At 42.7% G+C, this 26,422-nt stretch overlaps 2 protein-coding genes and 1 long non-coding RNA gene across 4 annotated transcripts in view; 2 read left to right on the top strand and 1 right to left on the bottom strand.

Annotated features, from left to right (window-relative positions):
* LOC105357844 (alpha-tectorin-like) overlaps nt 1-5,101 on the top strand; it is a 63,876-nt gene extending 58,775 nt beyond the window's left edge. Inside the window, exons 10-13 of the mRNA XM_078935827.1 lie at nt 3,712-3,957; nt 4,039-4,204; nt 4,296-4,382; nt 4,502-5,101. Coding sequence (XP_078791953.1) covers nt 3,712-3,957; nt 4,039-4,204; nt 4,296-4,382 — 499 coding nt within the window. The 3' untranslated portion in view covers nt 4,502-5,101. The remainder of the gene's footprint in view (nt 1-3,711; nt 3,958-4,038; nt 4,205-4,295; nt 4,383-4,501) is intronic.
* Nucleotides 5,102-5,745: 644 nt separating this feature from the next.
* Nucleotides 5,746-20,587, top strand: LOC101170324 (protein NLRC3-like). Of its 2 annotated transcripts, none has more exons than XM_023966173.2 (10): nt 5,746-5,850; nt 11,654-11,750; nt 13,323-15,203; nt 15,821-15,862; nt 17,064-17,228; nt 17,421-17,594; nt 17,819-17,995; nt 18,604-18,777; nt 18,942-19,115; nt 19,965-20,587. In XM_023966173.2, the coding sequence occupies exons 2-10, from the start codon at nt 11,704-11,706 to the stop codon at nt 19,972-19,974; spliced, it is 2,844 nt and encodes a 947-aa protein (XP_023821941.2). In that variant the 5' UTR covers nt 5,746-5,850; nt 11,654-11,703; the 3' UTR covers nt 19,975-20,587. The 2 variants fall into 2 exon arrangements, with proteins under 2 accessions (XP_023821941.2, XP_078791930.1); XM_078935804.1 differs by lacking the exon at nt 5,746-5,850 and adding an exon at nt 5,852-6,087.
* Nucleotides 20,588-24,920: 4,333 nt separating this feature from the next.
* On the bottom strand, nt 24,921-25,569 carry LOC105356334 (uncharacterized). The gene is made up of 3 exons (XR_910516.4): nt 25,429-25,569; nt 25,251-25,337; nt 24,921-25,137 (listed from the first exon to the last, which is right to left on the bottom strand). It is a non-coding gene; the product is annotated as an uncharacterized LOC105356334 (long non-coding RNA).
* Between the last annotated feature and the right edge of the window lie 853 nt (nt 25,570-26,422).

Here is a 26,422-nt window from a genome sequence, read left to right as displayed (position 1 = left end):
TATTTCCATTTTCATGTGACGCACGCATATATATATATATATATATATATATATATATATATATATATATATATATATATATATATATATATATATATATATTTATATATATAACTTATCCAATTTTGCCAACTTTTATTAGTAACAACTAATTGATTGATAATTCTTCAACTGTCATATTACTCATTTTTATAACAATAAAAATAACAAATTAATGTGCACATGGTGAATATATTCAAGTAGGACTTTTCCAGTATTGTCATTATACTCTAACATTGAAGGGGTGTTATATAAACTCATCATCCTCTCCCTCCCTCTCCTTCATGGTGCAGAGACTTGAGCAAAGTAGGACAAAATGACCCGGCAAAACACAGTAAAACAGCTAAACAACTAAACACATTTGGTCAAAAAGCCACACTTTAACCCAAATCCGTCCAGACAGGCTAAGGGAATGGTATCCCACAATCCTTTGCGGTGCCGCTGTGACAGCAGCACCTACGCACTTACTTTGCAGAAGCAATTGTCCGACGCGAAGGCTTCCACGGCGTGCGTTAAAAAGTAATAAACGCACACTTTGTCTGCCATTAACCCTTACGTAATATGCTCCCCTGGCATATCTGAAGTTTACTTGTGAAATTGTGTTTTGTATTGTACTTCTGTTTTGTACAATAAAGTTGTAAAAAAGAAATTGCAGCCGTTTTTCTAGATGCATTGCTTTTTTTATGTTTGCATCTATTTATTTTTGCATCCCTTTTTTAAATCGCTTTAGTTTTCTTTTTTGCTAGTAGTTTTTTATTTTTGCTCCTTTTTTTAGTTGCTGCAATGGCGGTTCTCGGCCACCGTACTGTCAACACAAAGTGTCATTCAAAGTTTTGACAACATAATTTAGTTTTGCTTCAAAATAAAGAATAAGGCTTGGGAAGAATTTTAGCTGTGTTTCATTATAAACTCGATTAAAAGGTATGATCTGAATCCCATCATCTTGTACTGAAACGATGATGAGGAATGTTGGTCTTCCTGCTCAGAGTTTCGGATTCTTCAGTGATGATGAAGGGCAATTTCTTTCTTCAAACTCAAACAATTTAAAAATATTCCCTAAATGTGCCAATTTTTGTATTTTAATGTTAAACGGTGCTGGAGCTGAAAATACAAAGACCAGTGCATTTCTCCTACTGAAAGTTAGCGAGTGCCTTAAACTTACAAAGGACCACAAATGTTTTCAAATTGATCAATTCTGCTTAAACTTGATATTGCAAACTTGTTTTTATACATTTTAACTATTTACTCTTCCAATTTGTCACGTATCTTAAAAAATTATACATGGAAGTTATAAATGTTTAAAGTTTAAAACGTTTTGACTGAGGCATTTTCTCAACAACTTTGACGTAAAATTCTTACATTGAAGTTTCTTTTGCTACAAGTTATGACTTGTTTTGCTTTATGATAAATAATGTTGATGTTTCTAAGTCATGTTATTATTAATTAAAGAGGACATACTGTTGCATTCCAAGCTGCTGATTCATCACATTACAGGTTGGTTCCCCTCAGGTGATACACCTCCAGCCCTCCCCTTGAATTCTTCTGGGTGTGGATAGAGGCCAGAATGAGCATAAAAAGAGGCAGACAGAGAGCCAGAGACACAACGGTGATCTCCACCAACACCCTGAGCAGGATCTTCAGAGAAAAGGAGAAGCATCATCATCTTCACTCTTCCTCCTGTCTGCTGAGGGTAAGACAGACTGCAGACCTGTTGGAGCATCCTTCTGTCAAGTTGATTCCTTACATGAATTGTTGAGAGTTTCAAACTGATTCAAAGTCATTTATTCCTTTTTATCAGGTAGCATCACTTTTGCTTAAATCAGTCCATTTCAGTCGTTCTATTATCTGTTTATTTCTGCTTATTGAAATATTAGTTTGGGGTAAAATGGGGTGTTCTTCTGAACAATTGTACAAGATTACAAAGTGGTTTATAAATTGGAGCATCTATTCCAATCTGAAGATTTTAATGTACATTTAATTAAAATATAAATATACTTTCCATTTCTATTTCCCAGCCTGATCTGATCTCCTCCAACATGCTCCGCCCCCTGCTCTTCCTGTTTGCTGTCAGTGAACTGACAGGTAAGAACTAAGAAAGTATTGATAAACCATGATCTGAAAATCAGATGATGGAATCTATAAAAGCAAACCAAGATATTTTGGTTTAACACTTGATGAAAGATTAGAACAAGTCTGAGCAGAACAACAGTCCTGACTGTGTGTTGTTTGTCACCTGCAGCTGTCAGCAACAGTATGAGGACCCTGCTGACAACACCATCAATATCACTGCTGTGATTGCACAGTAAGCAGATTCCTCCATTCATCTTCAGTGACATCAGTGATAAAGAACAAGTATAAATAATCATCTGTTTAACGTTTTCTCTGTTCTTCTCTTTCCTGCATTGAACAGGTGTAACATCCTGAAATCTTCACCATTCTCCTCCTGTAATGCTGTTGTTGATCCAGAGTCATACATAATTGCCTGCAGAAATACTTTGAACAAGTATCCTGCAGTGGACGGTCTCAGGTGTCAGTTCCTTAAGGCCTACGCCAAAGCCTGCCAGAAGAGTCAATCTACCGTGCAGAACTGGTGGACAGCAGCTAAGTGCCGTAAGAACGTTACAGAAATGATCTTTGTTTGTCAAAGCCCCTACATTCTCAGAGTAACACACTTGTTCTTCTCTACAGACCACCCTGAGCCCATCTGTCTGGACAAATGCAGTGACCATGAGTTCTGTGGAGATATCCACGGAAACACTGACTGCCGCTGTAGAGCCATTTATGCCTCACAGTACACTGAACAGAACAGACTGGGTATGTCAGCTGTCAGACCTGATTATCAGAACTTAAAAAGGACTACATTTCATAGTTTGACTCATTGTTCACATGTTCAGGAGGTCCAACTGTCTGCAAGGACAACACTGCCTCACTCACTCTGGTGGGTTGTCTCCTGAAGGAAAACGGCATCGACTACAATCACCTACACCTCAATGACAAGACCTGCACAGGTGTGATGGACCCCGAGAGTCACATGCTGGAGTTCAGCTTTAGCAGTGACAGTTGTGGAACAGAGGTCATGGTGGGTTTCCTCATCCAACTCTTTATTTTCCTGAAAAACATCTCCACCTTCTCTCTGCTTGGAAGCTTCTCCTGCTCCTCTATAATTTAGGAACTTTTGTGGAGTTTCATTCATTTCAGTTTCCGTCGACAAAAAAACGTTTTGATTTACTTCTGAACATTTGATTCCTCAGTCCAGCAAAAGCCATTTATTTCATCATTATTTATTTTATGTAAATATGTCTTGCTTGACAGTATAAGACTGCTGTTGGTGACGTTTCCTGGTGACTAATGCAGAAGATTACCCAGTATGAGGGACTTACGGGTTAAAAGAAAGTGTCACAGGAAGCGAAGATAGAGAGTAATGGAGGTGTCATGTGCTGGTGTGCCCTGTGTGGAGATATGGTAGTGCTCAGGTTCTTGAATAAATGTAAGAACACTCTCTCCTTGGCTCCTCTGCTTTATTTCCTTGAGGGACCCACGACAGTAACTTTCAGCAACTGGTAGTCCATGTGGTCTAACCTTAGTTTCTGAAATCAAACAGGATCTGGCGGGTCTAAGAGTAGAATCCTAATTTGAGCTTCTGTGTTTAATAATCTTCTTTGTTCTTTTCAGCTCTGTGGAAGTTGTCCTTGAGTCTGGAGAGTGGCACTACAGCTTGACCATGAAGGCTTACTCTGATGCTGCCCAAACCCAACTTTTGGGTCCAAACAGTGATGTCAGGCTGAACCAGAAGATCTGGATTGTGCTGGAGACCAACGGTCTGGATGCAGAGGTGGTTTCTGTGGTGACCGACTCCTGCTGGGCAACCAGTGGGAACTCACCCAGCAGCTCTCCCAGATATGACCTGATCACAGACGGGTGAGACGATCAGAACCTCCTGCTTCAAGGCAACCATCTAAAAGTTCTGACAGTAGTTTGTTTTTTCTTGTTTGTTACCAGCTGTGCAAATGCAGAGGATGGAACAGTTCAAGTGATGGGAAATGGACAAGGAACCTCCAACTCCTTCTCCTTCAACATGTTTGAGTTCTCTGGAAAGGAACCTTCAGAAGTCTACCTTCACTGCCAGCTGCAGCTGTGTGTCAAAAAGAACTACAGCTGTGAGCCGGTACGTCTCCATGGAAACTTTACTGAATAAACACGTTTAATGAGAACTATGAGGACAGAAAATGTTCTAACGTCTGAACTTTGTCTTCCAGGGTTGCTCTATTCAGGCTAGAAGACGCAGATCTCTCAGATACAGACGTGGAGCTCCAGCCTTGATCAACATGGTCTGGACTCCTTAGGTGAGACACTCTAGTTAGGAAAATCCTATGAGGCGTCTTTAACAGGCTGATAGATACAGATCATGACAACAAACATAAAAAACAGCATCAGTCTCACATTGTTCTGATTTTTCTTTCAGATTTCTTTCATGGGGACCTTGACTAACCATCAGAGAGCTGATCCAATCCTGGTTCTGAACCTGGATGTGTGAAAAAGATCAGTTCTGGCTGCTGTTAATCAACTTTGTAAACTTGAACTGCAGGAATTCTGCTGCTGTCTAATTCTGAAAAGGGAAGGAAACTGTCACTTTATTATTTTATCATTTATCTGTTCTCTGCTGTTTTATTGACATTGGAAGCTGTTCTTTTACTGTAATTCAATCATTTATTCTACTTTTAGTTTATTGACTTTTTTAAACTGGTCAGTTAAAGTCTAGTTAACTATCTAACCAGTTATCTAGTCGATAACTGGTCTGTGAGATAAGGAGAAATCTCTTTGTTTAAACAGAAACCAGCATTTTGATTGGTTTTTAAAAGTTAAGATAATTATGAAGTACATCACCTGTTTACATTTGAAGTTAAAATATGCAGTTTTTCAAATGTCTCTTACCTCCAGTTTTAATTTGTTTTTTATTTTATTTTTTCTGTGTTACTGGGAAATGAAAGTCTTGTCATTTTCTCATATTTTGATCATTTGTTAAGGTTTCAAGAGTTTCAATAAAAAATGGTGTGTGAAAAAATTATTTTTTATTTTTTGAAACCATCACTACATTACTTGTTGGTTTTAGCATATTGTGTCCTTTAATATTTCTTTTAAATGTTTCTTTTAACATTCTATGTACAACACTTTGAATTGTCTGTGTACACAAAATGAGCGAGTCAGAAAAGTGGCTTTTCCCTTTCAGGTTTTTTGTTTATTTTTATTGATTGAAATCAACAATAAACATAAATAAATCAACCAACCAGTGATTTTTTTGAGGGACTGAATCTTCAGGAAAAAGTCTGGGTTTGCCTCATAAATGAAACAGCACCGTCCTAATCATCATTACACGTGTGACCGAAGCCTCTTCTAACATTTCTGGTCTCTGGTTACTTTTTCTGAGATGACTGGGTCAACTTTGGACATACACAAGCTCGCCCTCTCCTGGAGTCAAATGGCACTGCAGATAAATCCAATCACAGCTAAACATATTTAACATCACAGGGTTCCTTGGAATGCTAAATATTATCATCTTCAGATAATTCATTGACAGAGATGAGAATTCACAAAGACAGAGTGTTTAAAAAGTACATGTGGGCGTGTTGTAATAGTGAAATTGGTGACAGAAGAGAAGGGAGGGTTTTAACTGAACAAACTTGTCTGAGCAGATTCCCAACAGAAAAAGATATGATGGTAGTGCAGAACAGAAGTGAGCGCTGAGCAGAGACCAGAAGGAGGAACAACAGCCATTTTTCGTACTATGGATAAAATCGTTCATGTCTTGACCAGGTAAGAACACAGACTTCACAGCTGTTGAACTGACTTGTTCGTCCTAATTCTTGTGTTCTGAACTCAGTCAGCGCTGCTAGTTTAACTCCTGCATGTCTGACTCGAGAGGATGAGCTTTTTACGAGAAAAGGACAATGGATAGAAGGATTTTGGAACCCAGCTCTGTGTGCAGGAAGAGAAGGCGGCCTGAAGATCTACCAGAGACTCCAGAAGAGATCCAGAAGTCTCTAACACGAAGTAAGAGACAGATTCTGCAGCAGCTACAGTACAGACCAAAAGCTTGGACACATCTTCACATTCATTTGAATAAGAAGATGTGTCCAAACTTTTGGTCTGTACTGTATATGGGATTGAGTGAGCAGGAAACAGATAAGCTGTTGAATTACGTCACTTCTCTGAATAGTTTTAGCCAATGGCAAAAAGAGACAGAGTCTGATCAACCAGCAAAACAGGATTCTATGAGTGGGAAGACATAAAACGCAAAACAAATCCTTTAAGTTTAAATAAATGTGACGTTCCAATTTTACATGATCATTCAGTTTTCGGTCTTATGTTTCTATGTTCTCATTTTTACACTTGATTTCAATTTGTAAGAACAAACATGGAAAAATGAACACTACAGCATGTGGAATAAAAAATAAAAGGACTAAAGAACTATTGTTCTAAGAACTATCTTCTACTACTATTGGTTAGACTCTGGAACACAACAGGGTGAAGCTCGATTGAGGCCAGAATACTGTCAGAGTCTGGATACTGATGGTGGTCATGAAGCTGAAGTTGACCTCTAAAGCGGTGTTTTTCAACCTTTTTTGAGCCACGGTACACTTTAACCTTGACAAAAATCCCGCCGCACACCAGCATTCAAAAAATGCTGATTTATCAGTCTGGCTTAAGGTTTCAATCACTGCCTCACCGTCACTTTGTGTGCTTGGTGACATGAGTGCCATCGATATAGAAGAAGGATTAGCATCTATCATTTTCATAACTCTTTGTATTGCCAAAAAAACTATTTTAATAAATTGGAAAAACAAGAAAAATATAAACATAAGTCAACACAGAAATCTGCAGTTTGATCATATCAGCTTGGAAAAAATGTCAGCCCAAAGCTCAAGTAACTTTGAAAGAATTCAGTCTCTCTGGTCTCCTGTGGTTGACTCCATGACTTAGGGGGTGGGGGGCTTGGTCGTCGCTGCTCCTTGCCCTTCTGCCGTGGTTTGGGGTGGGGGTCGGGGCTTCCGGTGCCTGGGTGGGGCGGGCTGGGGCGCTGCGTGGTCCTCTGGGCTTGGGTGAGGGGGTGCGTGGTGGGGGGGTGGGGTGGTGGTCTGGCTTGGCTTGGGGGGGTGGTCCCTTTGCCTGTGCTGGGGGGGGTTGGCACAGGCGGGGGGCCCTGCTCGGGGGGGGGGGGGGGGGGCAGCGGCGCCGGATGGGCTGCCCATCTGCACCTGGGGCTGGGATCGGCCCTTCCCTGGCTCTGGGACGGGACGGGACAACCCTCTCGGGGCCCCCGGTCGCTCTGGGTGTCACCCGCTTCGGCTGCGGGGTCTGGGGTGGGGTGGGGGGCTTGTCGGCCCTGTCCTGTGGGGGGGCGTTCTGGGGGGGAGGGGGGGCCCATTATTGGTACGGGTAGGGAGGGCTAGCGGGTCGGGGTCTCTGCTGAGGCAATCAGTGGTTGCCTCGGCCGGTTGGCCTCCTCGGTCCCGTCGAGGCCTGACCAGAGCTCCTCTAGGGCCAGCGTCTGGGGGTGGGGGCCTGGGCTTGCTCCGGGGGGGGCGATGCTTTCTGGCTCCTCTCTCTCTGTGTGGGGTGGGTGGTGCCGGGCCTGGGGTGTCGGCGCCTCCGGGGGTGGGGCCCCTGGGCTGGGTGGCCCTGGCCCCTTTGCTGGGGGGGGGGGCTGGGGGACGGCTGTTTGACCACCGGGGGACAGTCTACCAGCTGTCCCCAACTTACCCCCTTCCTCATATAACATCATATTAGGGTGAGGGGGTGGGGGGTCTAGCCTGCGATGCACCTTGGGGGGGGGGGCTACTTGGCAGTGGCCCCCCTCCTATGGTTGCCGTATGGAGTGGGCCCCCCCTCTTTCGGTTTTATTTGCACCTTAGACATATAGTGTCCTTGGTAGGGGGGTGCTTGGACATCACTGCAAGCAAGCAGCAGATGTCCTCCTGGCACCCTACCCGCCAATTTTAACCGCACCTTAGACATTTAGGGCCCCTTGGTGGGGAGGGTGAGGGGACATCACTGTGAGTAATCAGGAGATGTCCCCTTAGTGCCCTACTCGCCAATTTTAACTGCACCCCCCTTAGTACACACACCCCTCCCCCTTCAATATATACATTCAAACATAAACACACACACATGCACACAAACACCCTCTCAAACACCCATACACGCACACACATTTTACGCACACACATTTTACAAGGTCCATCTGTCCCCTACCCCTTCCCTGGTGGGGGGTGCGGGCCCCTTGGCGATGGCGGCCGTGTCCCTTGGGTGCCGGCTCCCTGGGCCCGGCGTTGCTCTCTACGGTGGGGGGGTTCATATTACACCTGAGCCGGGGGTGTTCGTGTCCCTGGGGGGTGGGTCCTGGTCCTTGCCCCTGGGCGCTGGGCCCCGCCAAACTTCCAACATGGCCGAGCCTGGTCGGGCCATATTTATAACACCCCTTGTGGGCCACCCTTTTTTCCCCGGGGTTCCCCCCTCCTGGGCGGGGGCGGCGGGCCCCTGCCTTGCTCCTACCTAGACCAACCGTGGGCCGGGTGGGTGGCTGCCTGGAGTGCGGAGCGGGTCTCCCTTGGGGGGTCCTGGCTCGTACCTGGGGTCGGGGCGGGGGGATGCCCGGAACTCCTGGGTGGTGGTGGGGTGCTCGTCTGGGGCTGTGGGCGTCCTTCTCCGGTGGGCTCTGCGTTGGGTTCTCCCGGCGCGGCGGGGGGGCTGCTTTCCTGGCTGGGCTGGGGCGGCGCTCTCTTTCCCTCCGCGCCTCCCTGCTCTCTGGCTCTGGGGGCCTCGCGGCGGTCCTGCTGGCCCTGGCCTGGGTGGCGTTCTTGGTCGCCCGGGGGGCGGTTGTTCCCTGCCTGTTCCCGTGTGGCGTTGGTTGGAATTCCGGCTGCCGCTGCTGCTGCGGCGGGGGTCTGGGTGTGGGGGTGGCTGGGCGCTCCTCCTCCTTCTTTTCACATTCCACCATCCATTTTAGAAGAACATAAACACTCACTTAAGCACAGGTGTTAGCTCACCTTTGCACTAATAGTTTGCATGATTGAATGAATGAAAGATTTCACACTAGTTGGTTTAAAGGCATAGGTATGCGTTCGTGAACACTATCTGTTTTGTGTACATGTTGACATGTGGACATTTTTGCAGCTAGCAGGTGTGTTGATAATATTTGAGTGTGTGTGAACAGGCCCCGCCCTTTTTGTACTACATTTGAACCGTACCGTAATGATAAACAACCAGTAAACCTGTCTGCTCTATGCTGCTTCATGGTCTTACCCCCCTTCCCCTCCTATTATCACCCTCCTACCCCCTCCTCTCTCTAACGTCCCTCTCTCTTCTTCCCCTTTTTCCTTTTCAGTCCGGTCCAACACCAAAGATTTTCAAACATGATTGAAATTAATAAAGTTTGGCCTCAATTACAAAAGGGATTTATTTCTGACAAACCTTTGGTTTGTCTGAAGATTAATAACCCCTCTTGTTAAAATAAAATATGTCCAACACAAGAGGCCCTCAGCTCTCATCTGTTTGCCTAGCTGTTGGACAGGACAAGTTTAAAAAAAAAAAAAAAAAAAAAAAAAGGAGAAACTCAGTCTGTATTGATGTACAGCCCCTCCGCCATCTCACGTGCATTTTTGTGATTATTGTGGCAGAAAAAGCTTGAAGCTGCAGCTGTTTTTTCTAAAAGATGTGATAAAAAGTTAAGTTAAAAGATTTAAAAAACTGTTTGATTTGTGTTCATTGTTCGCCGAGACGCTCACGTTGTCACTTTTGACCCAATGCATCATGGGAGATGTGGTTTAATTATCCGCCGAACGCAGAAAGACTAGCGTCTCTGAGCTTCATTGTTTTGTTCACTTGTTCCACGGTCTGACACCGGATTCTGTGCAAAGCTACACCGCTAAAGACTAGCTTTAGCTGGTATTTTTGTTGGAACTGAGAGACTTTATCAGCAGAATTAAAAACAAGGAAGTGAACACTTTAACCACTTCTAATTGGTCAGACTGATGACATGTGATTACGAATCCAAGAATGATTGGTGGAGACAGTTAAAGGGGCAGGACTTTTCCTAAAGCAGCTAAAGATGCAGCTAAATCGCGGTACCGTCATTCTTATCAAAATGTCTTTAATAGAATCAAATAAACACAAAGAAAAAAGTATTTTACGATCTTTCATATTTCTAAGTTCTCAGTGTTTTATCAGGGCCTGTAAGGATGAACACAGAGCTGATATCCTGGAGATGGAAAATGTTGTGAAATCAGTTAATGAGGGCAATTTCCCACGGCACACCTGACCATCTCCCACGGCACACTAGTGTCCCGCAGCACACTGGTTCAAAAACACTGCTCTAAAGAGCAGAAACCATGAACACAGTGGTGGACAAAATTGTTGGTACCCTTCAGTTAAAGAAAGTCCACAATGCTCAATGAAATGACTTGAAACGTTCAAAAGTAACAATAAATTAAAATGTATTTAAAATTAAAGAACCAAAATCAGCCATTACTTTTGAGTTGTTGATTAACAGAATTATTTAAAAAAAAACAACTAATGAAATAGAGCTGGACAAAATTGATGCCCCCCATAACTTAATATTTTGTTGCACAACCTTTTGAGGCAATCACTGCAATGAAATGGTTTCTGTATTTGTCAATGAGCCTTCTGCACCTGTCCACAGGCATTTTGGTCTGTTTTCAGGAGAATGTCACCCACGACGTGCATCATTTTTCACATCTACTCACGTCACTGCTGCAAAAGCACAATCAGCCTCAACACTACACCAAGCTAATTATTTTCAAAGACTTATGAAAACGTTTGTTTGAATGTCATTTTCGAAAATGTAATTGAGACACATCTGACATGTATGTAATGGAAAATTAATAAAGGATAAAAGTTGTAGTTTCCTATTTTAATTATGGTAGATTTTTACAAATTGTTACCTAATTTTATTTGTATGTGTGATAGAGGGAGATTTTTTTTCTTTGTACAGCAATTTGAGGCATTTTTAATGGGAATATAGCTTTGTAACTTAACTTTGTCAGGTTCATCAGCCATACATGCTATTCAATTTCAACAATCCCCTTCCTTTCTGGGCTTGACAATTAATAAAAAAAAGATCAGTTACATAGATTTTGGCTTTTAGGCAAACAAAGAAAATGTCCTTCATCCTGAAGGACATTTAAAAGCTGTTAATTTGACACCAATGTGTTTCTTATAACAGTAGAAGGCGCAGTTCTTGCGCTATTCACAGATTAACCTTTAGAGATAGCAAATATTTAAATGACCATAGAATCAATAATTTTCCGAGCTTTAAGTCGAGCTATGTTTTGGGAAAATTGGAAAGGGAATGACGGAGCTTGCCTGATTTCCTGGTCTGCCTGTCCTAAACTGGAACAGCAGGGTTCTGTTGTTGTGACTCAATGAATAGTAATTCTGCCATTATAAGCCAACTAAAAGTCTAGTTTTCCAGGACATAGTTTCTGCAGAGCAGCAGTAGTTCATCAGAGATCCGCCAGCAGAAAGACTCCAAATCTCTTGCTCAGTCAGAACCTTCTTTGTTCTCCTTCAAAGCTGTGATGGTTTTCTGTGCTTGCAGGGTTAAGCGGCTCACAGAGATCCCAGTCCTCAACATCCAGCTGTGAGTCCATGAGGAGTGATCAGTCCAAATCATCTAATCCAGCTTTTAGCGAAAAGTAAGGGAAACTGTACTAACTTGATCTAAGGGATCAGTAATGTCTCAAATTTTACAGTAACTGTACACAGCTGAACGCACATGAACATAATTTCATCCATCGGAGCACTATAAACCGTACATATGTAGAGTGCTCAAAGGTTTGAAAGGGTTTCATTAATCATGGTCTTTTTGGATTTGGATAAAGTGTCCAATCTCATCCATTGCTCTTCTGTGGGAGGGGCTCTTGAAATTTGGAATCTGAGACCCCTACTAAGTAACATTGGGTCTCTGTACATCTAGAGCAGGTATTTGGTTTAGCTGGAAGAAAGTTGAACCTGTTCCCAAAACATGTTGGACTCTGGCAGGGCACCAGTTAAATTAATGCATTTTATGTATATATTTTCTAGGTGCAGCCAGGATTATATGGGGGCTGGTTTAGGAATTTCAGGATTTCCTCTTGAAAGGAAAAGAGCCCAGTTGAGGTTGCTTAGGCATCTCTTGTTGATGCTTCCGTGATGCCTCACTGGAGAGGTATTCCACTGGGGAAAAGCTAAGAAACTTCTGGAGGGAGTGGGTCTCTGATTGTATAAGAGAACTGGATTTAGTAACACCCCCCCACACACACACACACATTCTTAATAGGAAGTACCCACTGGTCCCAAGAAAAAGAAATCCTATTGACTTCTTTTAAGAAATAGACAGCTGTTAATCAGTAATATTTTTCAGAATAACCATTGTCTGTTACCTTTTTAAAAAAAAGCCCAGTCTTGATAATCCTAATTTTCTATGATATTTTTTGCTGTAATGCAAGTTAATCAAGTTATAAATTAGCTAAGCAGATGCCTTAATAAAAGATGGGGGTCTCATGTCAAATGTTCAAAGCGTTTCATTGACAGATTCCACAGAGCCCACATTCAGTGAAAGAGGTGTGGTCTTCTAACATGCTCACTCCTGATTGGAGAGAAACATTGACTCAGACTGACTTGGACCAATCACTGCTTGCTGGTGGCCTCTGCTTCCAAGATGCTGACGGCCGTCTTGCAGAAAGATGGCAATAGAATTGACTTTATTTTCTTGGTACCAGAAGCTAGTTGTTTTCTTTGGATGACGTCACACTCACTCTGTCCAGTTCTCTTACACATTCCATGGTCTCTCTGCTTGCCTGGGTGAGTCTTCGGTGTGGACGTGGACTACAGTCTCTGAGACATGACTCAGTACAAGTGGAAGAAAATGGGAGGATGGATGGATAAAGCTCAGTCTTACTAATGGAAGTTTGAAACATAAACTATAAAATATAGTAATTAGGAGGAATTAAAGAAAGCTGTAAATCTCAAAAGAACAGAACATTTGTGCCCTCTTAAAATCAGAGAACAGAGATTTGTTTGACTAAGTTGGGTTTTGTTCACTCTTTTTCTTTTCAACCTGCAGAAAAAAAGAGGAAGAGATGTGATGTGTCTGAAAACCAGTCATTTCTTGCTTTTTAAATCACTAATAGAAAATTGTTTAGTTATATCAAGAAAGATTTAAAAAAATGCCATAAAAAATGACAACTTATGCATTGGTGAGAAAATGCTCACTTCTGTGTTAACAGGAAAACAAAGTGTAGTGATGTGGATGAAGAAGAGCAGCTGTCCTGCCTGGACGTTTCTACCAGCTGTGGATTTAGACCATGCATCAAGTCAGACTGGAAAATAAATGAGTCTTTAGATGAACATCAAAATAACATGAGGATGAGACATGAACATGTGACGGAAGGAACTGATGAAAAACAGAGAGGACCTCTCCTCAAAAAGATCTACACTGAGCTCTACATCACAGAGGGACTGAGAGAAGAAGTTCATACCCAACATGAGGTCTGGCAACTGGAGACAATCTCCTGGAACAACTTGCTCCACAATGCTCCAATCAGGTGCCAAGATATCTTCAAAGTTTTAACTGACCAACATGGATCCATCAGAGTGGTTCTGACCATTGGTGTCGCTGGAATTGGAAAAACCTTCTCAGTGCAGAAGTTCACTCTGGACTGGGCCGAGGGCTTCAAGAACCAAGACATCAGTGCAGTGGTTCCTCTGTCATTCAGGGAGATGAACTTGATCAGAGATGAGCAGCACAGTCTTCTCACTCTCATCCAACTTTTCCATCCAACCTTCCAGAAGATCCCAGCAGAGCAGCTGTCTGTCTGTAAACTTCTCTTCATCTTTGATGGTCTGGATGAAAGCAGACTTTCTCTGGACTTCAACAACAGTCAGGTGGTGTCTGATGTCACTCAGAAGTCATCAATCAATGTTCTTCTGACAAACCTCATCCAGGGACGTCTGCTTCCCTCAGCTCTGGTCTGGATCACTTCCAGACCTGCAGCAGCCAATCAGATCCCTCCTTCGTGTGTCTCCAGGGTAACAGAAGTACGAGGCTTCACCGACTCCCAGAAGGAGGAGTACTTCAGGAGGAGATTCAGTGACGAAGATCTGTCCAGCAGAATCATCTCCCACATCAAGGCCTCCAAGAGTCTCTTCATTATGTGTGGAGTTCCAGTTTTCTGCTGGATCACTGCTGTGGTTCTGGAGAACATGTTGACCACAGAGAAAAGAAAAGAGCTTCCCACCACCATGACTGACATGTACTCCCACTTCCTGATGGTCCAGACAAAGAGGAAGAAGATCAAATACCAGCAGGAACATGAAGAGAATCCACAGGAGCTGACAGAGGCTGACATGGAAGTTCTTCTGAAGCTGGGGAGGCTGGCATTTGAACATCTGGAGAAAGGAAACATCATGTTCTACCAAGAAGACCTGGAGCAGTGTGGTCTGGATGTCACAGAGGCTTCTTTGTACTCAGGAGTTTGTACTGAGATCTTCAGAAGAGAGTGTGGGATCTTCCAGAAACCAGTCTACTGCTTTGTTCATCTGAGTGTTCAGGAGTTTCTGGCTGCAGTTTACATGATCCACTGTTACAACAACAAGAAGACAGAGGTGGTGGAGAATCTCCTGAAGAATCAAACAAACATCTCTACTCTAGATAAGTTTCTTAGCAGGATCATGAAGAAATCCCTGCAGAGTCAAACTGGTCACCTGGATCTGTTTGTTCGTTTTCTTCATGGTCTCTCTGTGGAGTCCAACCAGAGACTCTTGGGAAGTCTGCTGGGTCAGACAGAGAACAGTCCAGAAATTATCCAGAGAATCATCAACAACCTGAAGGAAATGAAGACCAATGACATGTCTCCTGACAGAAGCATCAACATCTTCCACTGTCTGATGGAGATGAAGGACCCCTCAGTTCATCAGGAGATCCAAGAGTTCCTGAAGTCAGAGAACAGATCAGAGAAGGAACTTTCAGAGATCCATTGCTCAGCTTTGGCCTACATGCTGCAGATGTCAGAGGAGGTTCTGGATGAGTTAAACCTTAACAGTTACAAAACCACCGGGGAAGGTCGATGGAGACTGATTCCAGCTGTAAGAAACTGCAGGAAATTTATGTAAGTCCAGACACTACTTTCATTCTATATGGAATAGATTGTAGCTTATTTCTTCACCTGAAGATTGTTGTGTACGCTTCAATTTTAGAAAGACCACTTCTCATTTTTCTTTATTAATTTGTCAGGGTGAGGAGTGGACACAATTGCAGGACACAGAGTCTTCCAAAGAAAAGTTCCACTTTAATAGACAAAACTTGCTCAGAAAACAGGGAGGGTCGCAACTCTGAGAAATGCACAAAACAATCCGGCAACAAGTCCAGGGGAGACGCAAAATATAAACATGAGAACTGATACACGCAAGTACACAGAGGTGCTTATCAGGGAGGGCATACAAAAAACATTTTGGGAAAATTTACACTGGAGGTAAAAGTCAAGACATCTGAAATGAGGACATGTGAGAAACAGGAAGTAACAAAAATTAAAGCAGAACAAAAACCGCCCTGGCCTCAATACCTCAAAATTTCAGATTATACTTTACTGTGTCTGTTTATCTTAATTTGATCAATTGCAAAACATGTTTCGTTTCATTAAAACTGTTAATAATATTAATGTTACTATTTGCATTGTTACAGGAGTTTCTGTTTACAGTCTGTAAATTGTCTATGCTTTTTCTGCAGGATAGGGGTTGTGTTAAAGCCTTCTGAAACTGGTACCTACAGGTAAGAGGAGGATACTGGGGTTTAAGTCTCTAGTTTATTACAAAGGCAGTTTAAACAGCACTGTCATTTATTTTTGTTGGTAAATGACCCAAAAGCACAAGATTTGGATTGGTGGTAAAAGGAAAACGTAATACATATACTTCAAAAATAATGACGAGCAAACAGAAATGTGACTGAAAATGTGACGAATGCGTAAAAACAAGCACGTTTCTAACACATCTAACCCTCCGCCCCCACCCAATATACTAAGGACCAATCAACAGAAGCAAGTGCACCTGGTGTACTCATAGCACAGTGGGTGGGTGGAGACAGAAAACCAAACTATGTAACGTGGAGGAAGCAGGCGTTCCAAGCGAAAACCAATGCACACAGAAAGAGAACATGAAAACTCCACTCAGAGATGTCCTAGCTGGGATTCAAACCAGGACTCTCTTGCTGTGAGACCATCGTTCAGCCCCTCCATACCTATCTACCACTCATAATTGCATTTAATCATTGGTTATTCAAAAATAATTTTTAACCCTTTAGTTTTGACATTCTTTAAATTACTGTAATTATTTAACCGTTTATATAATTATTGTATATATAATTTAATGTATTTCCAATGGAAACAGATGCAGAGAAAAGCAGCTTGGTGTCCACATGCAACACTTTACGTCAGTAAAGCAGCTTTTCTCCAAGTCAGAATCTGCTACACCACCACACCATAGCCATGGAATCTGGTGCACCAATTTACGTCCTTCTCACCAACATGTCACCAATGTAGTGTTGCATAGTGGCACAATGCCAATGTTGTCCCCATTAGAATATGTTAGAATTAGATTTATAAATGTTGAAGAGTGACTTAAAGTTTGTTTGCTACTTTGCTGTCGCCGGTGACATCTCCAGTGTTAAAGGCTTAAACAGAGGAGTCTTATCCTCCTGCTGCTGTAGATGTCAGGGAACATTCAACCTAATTCTAGCCAAATCCTCTTACATCCACAGACTTAGTCTTAATGCACTAGATCCATTCAACAGAAAAGAAACAGTCCTGCCAACCCTCTCTCAGGACACGTGAACAGAAAAGGAGCCTCTTTCTAAACACCCTCAGCAACAGCATCAAATTTAATGTTTTGTTTGTTTTGCAGATAGTCAGAACAATGGAGTTTAAAGATAAAAACTCAGAATTGATTTTTCTGTGCTTACATGTTTGTCACCATAGATACGAACTCTCAGAGAATGACTGTGAAGCTGTGGCTTCAGCCCTGAAGTCCAACCCATCTCATTTGATAGAACTGGACCTGAGCAAGGCCAAGCTAAAGGATTCAGCTCTGGAGGTTTTGTCTGGTGGTCTGAAGAGTCCAAATTGCAAACTAGAGACTCTGAGGTAAGAAGGATACGTCTGCAAGCTATTGCTAAATTAGCTAAAAAGTTAGAGTTGGTTCTAACAATAGAAAGCATCAGAAGTCTTTAGTGCCATGACAATCAAACACACTGCTGCTGAGGCATAAATTAAAACACTGGACACTTATGGTTCTGCTTCACTTTCAGAGAATCTGAATCTTTCTTCTGCTTTTAGGTTGGAAAACTGCAACATGTCAGAGATCAGCTGTGCTGCTCTGGGTTCAGCACTGCAGTCAAATCCATTCCATCTGAAGCATTTATATCTGAGCTTCAACAACCTGCAGCACTGTGGATTTGATAGCCTGTGTGCTGTTCTGGAGAGTCCAAACTGCAAACTGCAGACTCTGAGGTACTACTTCCCTTTGTAGTAACGCCTTGATCAAAAAGTATATTTGTGTGATGTTTTCCACACTCACAATCTTTGTGGTTAAATGTTTTTACGGGGTTTGGTCTAGTTATTGATGCAGGGCTCCAGATTTAAACCGTAGAGGAAAATATTCGTGGATTTGACTTCTAACTACACTGAACACTGACGGATATAACGGAATTCTGAATTTCCATTTTCACCAAAAGGTTAATTGGCTGCCGATTGTCAGAACCCAACTGTGCTGCTCTGGGATCAGCTTTGAAATCCAACCCGTTCCATCTGATAGAACTGGATCTGAACAGGAATAAGATGGTAAAAGATTCAGGACTAAAGCTTCTGTGCGGTTTTCTGGGGAGACCAGACTGCAGACTCAAGACTCTGAGGTCAGATTTCATCTTTGGTTTTGCTCGGTTAAAAATGGACAGAAATTTCTGTTCTATGCTTCTCAGAACAGCCCATCTTCATAATCGCAGCTTCTGTGGTTTAATTCATTCTCTGTTGTGGAAATGCAGATTTTTACCTCAGAAGAAGAAAGATGTTGGACTGATTCCTTCACTTTGAAAATGCCACAATAGCTTTTGACCCTCCTTTTATGTGTCTCTGAGGAACAGCATTGATATTTGTTTTACTTTAATTGCAAATAGAGTTGCTGAACCATTTTTTCTCGATATGTTGATTACACTAAGTAAGTCAAGCAGGAGACGTTTCAAAGATGTAAAATATTTTGAGAAACTTTTCGATTTCTTTATTTTAAAATTGATTAATTTGACCCAGAACATTACAGGAGGCTTTAGAGGCTAAAATCTGGGTCTTTTTACCCAAGCAGCCAGATTACATTATGATATGCATCTGTCTATAATATGCAGCTGTCTATAATATGCAGCTGTCTATAATATGCAGCTGTCTATAATACGCATCTGTCAAAACTTTTCTAACTCTGAAAAACTTCTTAAAGAATTTTTCTAGAGCAACTTTTTCCTTGTGAGTTTAGGTTAAAGGAATGCACTTTATCAGAAGACAGCTGTGCAGAGATAGTCTCAGCTCTGAGGTTCAACCCGTCCCACCTGACAGAACTAGACATGAGTGAAAACCAGCTGGAGGATTCAGGAGTGAAGCATCTCATAGGTTTTCTGAAGAGTCCAGCTTGCAGACTGAAGACTCTAAGGTCAGTATTTTTGTTCTTTTTTAATAGTTCTGGATTTAAGGATCTAATTAAGACCATTGAGTCTCAGACAAAACCTACAGTGATGAAACTCACACATGTGCATTTCTTTTTCCTTAATGTGCTCCACTGTTTGATGCTGAACCTCTTTCCGTTTCTGGTTTCAGGCTGGCTGGCTGCAGTTTGTCAAAGCCCAGCTGTGACAATCTGGTCTCAGCTCTTAAGTCCAACCCATCCTATCTGACTGAACTGGACTTGAGCTGGAACTGCCTGGAGGAATCAGATGTTCTGGAGCTCTCTGACATGGCGAAGAGTCCAGATGTCAAACTGGAGACTTTAAAGTGAGCCAACCTGTTTTATGTGTCCTGAACTCAGTTAGTCTAATAGCATAGACTTCCTACTTCTACGGCTGCATCTACACTCCAGGCCAAAGCGACTCAAACCTGATTTGGCTAAACTTACAATGATGAGACTTTCACTTTTAGCCATTTTTCACCTGACTACCCCTTTTCAAGGGCTGTCCAAAACACAAGATTGGATTGTTTATAATTCCATTGAGGTTACTGAAAGATAAAGTCTAAGCACTGATGCATAGTATTGTTTTCATTTCAATTGAAGTCCAGACATGCTTGTCATTTTTGCATCATAGTCCTAAATATCTTTCGGCTGTGACCAGTAGAACTCAGCATGGCAGATGTTTAATTTTACTTTTGTGTTATTACAAATCTTTTGATGTTTTTTGTACTTCTACAACAGCTAAACATTCTAGAAAAATTATTTCGTTGTGTCTGTTTTGATAAGTGAAGTCTGCACATGTGCTACTCTGGGCATGCACAGAGTTGTTAAACTGTATATGCAAGTTCCTTTAAGGTTCCAGTCTGATTCTAAAGCACATAAGTGTGCATCAGTGGTCTGTAGTTTTGAGTGCATTTATTTAAAACAATGGACAATGCACAAAAGAACATTGATCACATGAATAGTGAAAAGAAATGTTGAGGCAGGTTGTAGCAAAATTGCTAATTTGTGTAACCTCGTTGAGAGTAGAGAAGAATAATGATGGACAGACAGAGACATCATCTCCTTTTCTCCACTAAGTGAAATTTTCAGAAAAAGAAAAGATGGAAACATGAGAGCTGACATGAAGCTTCAGTTTAATCAAGACATTCATTCAACTTCTCTTTCCTCTGCAGATGGGATTGATGAAGACGACCTTGCTGTGATCCGCTCATGATAGTCCAGCGGAGAAGCAGCAGCATTTGAGCTGGTTTGGTTTTCCCAAGATTCTGTTTCAACTCAGTTTGGTGGTGAAGGATTGAAAATTTTACTCTTGTCAAGAAGTTCTTTGTACATTTCACAGCTAAGTCTAATTTGTCTGTGAGTATTGTTTTTCCTCATAGGTTAGATGCCTGCATCCTGTTTTATTATCTGGATCTTTCTGATCTGTCTGAGGGTTATGATGAAAAACACATTCTGAATAAAACACCTAATCTGCCTCTTAGTTGATTTTAGTTTAGTTACAAACCTGGAAAAAAACATTTTTTAATCATTTCGTTTGGTAGTGGCAGGACAAAATTCATTGGCACTTTTGTTTCATAAACTGAAAAGTATATAAGTATATTTTACCATGGTAGCATTGCTGGCATGGACACAGATACCCAAAATATTGTTTCCCCACCTCAGTATCAAACCGGATTTGTACTTTGAATCTTATGTCATTGTGTCTTACATTATTTGTATACTTGGGGCCAGGGGATTTGGACAGTGTCTTCTGTGTGTAAAGTTCATTTATTTTTGCTTTAAAAATTGAAGTTGAAAATGTTTTTCTGTGAAGCACTTTGTGTTGTATGACAGAGTTTTAGGGACAGGTTACAACATTTTTCTTTTTTTAATATTACGACTTTAAAGTCCTAAAATTATGACAAAAGTCATAACTGTTAAATTACGAGAATAAAGTCATAAATTTACTATTTTAAAACACATAAATTCACGTGAAAAAATTAATACATTTAAGAGAAAAAAAACATAAATTGACTAGAAAAAATTTACAAGGGGGGGGCCCACTATTGGTACGGGGCGGGGGGGTTGACGGGGCGGGGTCTCCGCTGAGGCAATCAGTGGTTGCCCCGGCCGGTTGGCTGCCTCAGTCCCGTTGAGGCCTGACTAGAGCTCTTCTAGGGCCGGCGTTTGGGGGTGGGGGCCTGGGCTTGCTCCGGGGGGGCGACGCTTTCTGGCCCCTCTCTCTCTGTGTGGGGTGGGTGGTGCCGGGCCGGGGGTGTCGGCGCCTCCGGGGGTGGGGCCCCTGGGCTGGGTGGGCCTGCCCCCTTTGCTGAGGGGGGTGGGGGGGTGGGGGACAGCTGTTTGACCACCGGGGGACAGTCTACCAATTGTCCCCAAATTACCCCCTTCCTCATATAAGCTCATATTAGGGTGAGGGGGTGGGGGGTTTAGCCTGCGATGCGCCTTGGGGGGGGGGTTACTTGGCAGTGGCCCCCCTCCTATGGTTGCCGTATGGAGTGGGCCCCCCCTCTTTCGGTTTTATTTGCACCTTAGACATGTAGGGTCCTTGGTAGGAGGGGTGCTTGGACACCACTGCCAGCAAGCAGCGGATGTCCTCCTAGCACCCTACCCGCCAATTTTAACTGTTCACATTACACCTGAGCCGGGGGTGTTCGTGTACCTGGGGGATGGGTCCTGGTCCTTGCCCCTGAGGGCTGGGCCCCGCCAAATTTCCAACTGTGGCCGAGCCTGGTCGGGCCATATTTACAACACCCCTTGTGGGCCCCCTTTTTTCCCCGGGGTTCCCCCCTTCGGGGGTGGGGGCGGCGGGCCCCTGCCTTGCTCCTCCCTGGACCAACCGTGGGCCGGGTGGGAGGCTGCCTGGAGTGCGGAGCGGGTCTCCCTTGGGGGGTCCTGGCTCGTACCTGGGGTTGGGGCGGGGGGATGCCCGGAACTCCTGGGTGGTGATGGGGTGCTCGTCTGGGGCTGTGGGCCTCCTTCTCCGGTGGGGCCCTGCGTTGGGCTCTCACGGCGCGGCGGGGGGGCTGCTCTCCTGCCCCAGCCCCCCCCCCCGGCGGTCCTGCTGGCCCTGGCCTGGGTGGCGGTCTTGGTCACCCGGGGGGCAGTTTTTCCCTCTCTGTTCCCGTGTGGCGTTGGGGGGATTCTGGCTGCCGCTGCTGCGGGGGTCTTGGGATGGGGATGGCTGGGCACTCTCCCTCCTTCTTTTCACGTTCCACCATCCATTTTAGAAGAACATAAACACTCACCTGAGCACAGGTGTTAGCTCACCTTTGCAGTAACAGTTTGCATGACTGAATGACTGAAATATTTCACACTAGTTGGTTTTAAGGCATAAGTATGCGTGTGAACACTATCTGTTTTGTGTGCATGTCGACATGTGGACATTTTTGCAGCTAACAGGTGTGTTGATAACATTTGAGTGTGTGTGTGGACAGGCCCCGCCCTTTTTGTACTACATTTGAACCTTACCGTAATGTTAAACAACCAGTAAACTTGTTGCTTTATGCTGCTTCATGGTCTTATCCCTCCTCCCCTCCTATTATCACCCTCCTACCCCCTCTCTTTGTAACATCCCTCCCTTTTTCTTCCCTTCTTTCCTTTTCCGTCCGGTCCAACACACAAAATTTTCAAACATGGTTGAAATTAATAAAGTTTGGCCTCAATTACAAAAGGGGTTTATTCAGACATACCTCTGGTTTGTTTGAAGATTAATAACCCCTCTTGTTAAAGTAAAATATGTCCAACACAAGAGGCCCTCAGTTCTCATCTGCCTGCCCAGCTGTTGGACAGGACAAGTTAAAAAAAAAAAGAAAAAAAAAAAGAAAAAATTTACAAAACTCATTGGAGATCCCCACTTCTCTTGGGCGTCCTCCTACTGGGCAGGTGTGAGCGGCCCCTTCCTGGCTCTCTCATTGGCTGGGTGGGTGGCAGCCTGGAGTGTGGGGTCTTTCTTGGGGAGCACTGGCTGGTGCCTGAGGTTGGGGAAACTCCTGGGTGGTGGTGGGCTGCTCATCTGGGGCTGCTCTACTGGGGCGGGGCCCCGTGTTGGGCCCCCCGGGCGCAGTATGACTACTCTCCTTGTCAGGCTGGGGCTTGCACTTTCCGTCTCCCTGTGCCTCCCTGCTCACTGGCATTGGGGGACCCTGCAGCGGTCCTGCTGGCCCTGGCCTCGGTGGCAGACGGTTTTCCTCTATCTGCTATACCATGCGGGAGTTGGGGGGGTCCTGGGTACCACTGCTGCTTCGGATGGGGCTTTAGTGTGGGGATGAATGGGCACTCTCCCTCTTTCGTTTTACATTCTGTTATCCACTGCAGAAGTACATAAACCCTCACTGGAGCACAGGTGCTAGCTCACAAATGGTTTGTGCGACTGAATGAAGTGTTTCACATGTGTTAGTCTGAATGCATTAAGTATGCGTTTGCAAACGTAGTTGCATTGTGTACATGTGCTTGTAACTTTGAAAAAAGAACCCCTCAAAATTACGAAAGGAAACTTTAACAGAATTTTAAACTTGTCATCCCTGTAAACTTGAAAAAAGACATAAAATAAAATAAAAACAAACAAAAAAACAACAATTTTCCATCCTTTTTTCAATCAGAGGTCATTGAATTAAAAGTAGAATAAATGAATAGAGTAGAGCAGGGGTGGGCAAACTACGGCCCGCGGGCTGGATCCGGCCCGCCTTCATGTTTGGTCCGGCCCACTGAACAATATCAGAGACCCGTGTTTATTTTCTTTTTAAATCTGGCCACACGATTAAGACGTGACATTTTCTTTCCCCCTTCTGCAGTCTGTGCTCCAACCTGAAACCCTCTAATATCTCTGTCAAATAGAACAGAGATAGATAATTTATGTTTCCTTTCTACGTCACAGTTCATCTTTCCTGGTTTAGATCATTCTTTTAGAGCGGTTATGCTGCCTTTTTCAAACAGCGAACCCTATTGTGTGTCCTGATTGGCTGGAGACCCTGTCAATCAATCTCCTCAGTCCGTGCCATGTCTCCCGTACAGAAACGCGGAGCTCTTCAGATCAGACATCTACGGTGGCCCTGAAGTGCAAACCATTCAACAAATCACTCGATACCAAAACATTTTTAAGATCGCAACAACAATTAAAAAAAAAATGTTAAAAAGCAGCATTACATTTTAGAAAACAAAACAAAATTTCAGAAACCAAAATTAAATATTGAAAAATGAAAACATTTCAGAAAACAAAATTAATTTCCGGAAAAAAATAATAATTTCCAGAAAACAAAATTAAATATTGAAAAATGAAAACATTTCAGAACACAGAATTAATTTCCAGAAAACAAAACGAAATCTTAAAAAATGAAAAACATTTCCAAACCGGAAGAGGTAGGTATGGGACAACGCTGGGGTTTAAGTTTTGGTTTCTGAAATTTTGTTTTGTTTTTTAAAATGTAATACTGATTTTTAAATTGTTGTTGTGATCTTAAAAATGTTTTTATATCGAGTGATTTGTTGAATGGTTTGCACTTCAGGGCCACCGTAGATATTTGTCATCGATCAAATCTTTGTTTTCATTCTGAAGGGTTGAGAAATTAAACAAGAGAAAAGGGTGAAAATGTTTATGTTTGTGTGAGAAAAGTATAGAAAGTGAACAGTGAGGAGTTTTACTGCCATGAACTTGAACGTACAGACAGATCACGGGTTATTTTTAGAACGTAACTCCTGATGAGGATGGTTTTTTTTAAATGTATCTGTACATTTTTTCTGAGTTTTTGTCTTTGAAAATCATAGTGTTATCTGGTCATTTTTTTATTTCATACATGGTGTTATTTACTTTATTAAAAGGATCATGAAATGAATGAAACTTTATTCATACAGCCCTTTACAACCTTGAAGGAACCAAAGGGCTTCACAATAAAAGAGAGATCTAAAATGGGAACAAAAGTTTTTAACTAAAAACTCTAGAATATTCTGTATTAGAAAATAATTTTCAATCCAAATGTTTTCATTCCATTACATTCCATGTTATAGCATTTTGACTCCACGCATCTGCTCCTGGTCCGGCCCTTCTATCAAATTTTAGAACCCACAACTCAACATAACTGCCCACCCCTGGATTAGAGTAAGAAAATAACAGCTTTTAGCTCACTCAGTTCCTTCCCCATCTAAGTAATAAAGCAGAGAACAGATAAATGATAAAATAATAAAGTGACAGTTTCCTTCCCTTTTCAGAATTAGACAGCAGCAGAATTCCTGCAGTTCAAGTTAACAAATTTGATTAACAGCAGCCAGAACTGATCTTTTTCACACATCCAGGTTCAGAACCAGGATTGGATCGGCACTCTGATGTTTAGTCAAGGTCCCCATGAAAGAAATCTCAAAGAAAAATCATGTGAGACTGATGCTGTTTTTTATGTTTGTTGTCATGATCTGTATCTATCAGGCTGTTAAAGACGCCTCATAGGATTTTCCTAACTAGAGTGTCTTACCTAAGGAGTCCAGACCATGCTGATCAAGGCTGGAGCTCCACGTCTGTATCTGAGAGATCTGCGTCTTCTAGCTGGACCAGAGCAACCCTGGAAGACAAAGTTCAGACGTTAGAACATTTTCTGTCCTCATAGTTCTCATTAAACGTGTTTATTCAGTAGAGTTTCCATGGAGACGTACCGGCTCACAGCTGCCGTTCTTTTTGACACACAGCTGCAGCTGGCAGTGAAGGTAGACTTCTGAAGGTTCCTTTCCAGAGAACTCAAACATGTTGAAGGAGAAGGAGTTGGAGGTTCCTTGTCCATTTCCCATCACTTGAACTGTTTCTTTCCCAGAGCTGCCACCAGTTGAACTCAAGTTTATTCATCTGACTATTATCTTTTATCAGTCTTATTTGTCTGTGTACATTATTTATATACTGCAGAATGGACTATGACCCGTCATCTGTCGCCCACGGCAGAATATTCTGTATTTCATCCGAAGGCTTCGTTTTAAATGTTAAAGGGTGCACTCTGCAGCACGAAAGTAAATATCACGCCCTTAACTCATTGCAGTAGTGTTTGGAACATAACAAGTAAAAAAAACAGTGAGAAGGGGGCGCAATGCACCGATGGCTGGACGGGCGGACGGACGGATGGACAGACAGATAGATAAACTTTATTTATCCCACAAAGGGAAATTTTCTTGACTCACAGCTCGAGACCAGGCTGATGCGATGCCAAGCGGAAGTAGGTGTCAGAAGATGCTAACTTGTTTATTTTCATGAGAGCACTAAAATGAAAATGCCCAAACCATCCAGTGCCCAATTTAGAAAAGAAGAAGAAAGAAGACCAAGAAAAACGTGAAAATGACATTGATATTGAACATTGGTTATGTCATTATGTAAGCCTAAAACCACTTTATGAAACATGCACAATAATATTTTAGGAATAGTTAGGCTAAGGCTATTGTTAGCCTAAACATTTAGTTCATCCAAACTCAATTTGTGCATGAAATTCAGCTATATTCACTCATATTCAACCAATTTCAATTAATTAATTCACTCGTGCTTTTATAAAAAATTGCATATTACAGCATGATGACCTGCTGTCACGTTATTTAGATATCTGCAATTACATATATTTGCTCTTTATTCTCAGTATTATTAGAATTACTTTGTGGTGGTTTCTGAAGG

This window comes from Oryzias latipes, chromosome 18 (genome assembly GCF_053564925.1).
Source record: "Oryzias latipes strain Hd-rR chromosome 18, Olatipes_Hd-rR_3.1".
Classification (NCBI taxonomy): Eukaryota; Metazoa; Chordata; class Actinopteri; order Beloniformes; family Adrianichthyidae; genus Oryzias; species Oryzias latipes.
This window is presented reverse-complemented; position numbering and strand designations above follow the sequence as displayed.

Excerpts from the sequence above, each read along its gene's own strand:
- LOC101170324 (XM_078935804.1), top strand. The coding sequence starts at position 5,985 with ATGGATAGAAGGATTTTGGAACCCAGCTCTGTGTGCAGGAAGAGAAGG. Across the intron at positions 6,088-11,653 it reads CCAGAAGTCTCTAACACGAA|GGTTAAGCGGCTCACAGAGA; the intron begins GTAAGAGACAGA and ends CTGTGCTTGCAG. Across the intron at positions 15,863-17,063 it reads TCTGAAACTGGTACCTACAG|ATACGAACTCTCAGAGAATG; the intron begins GTAAGAGGAGGA and ends TTGTCACCATAG.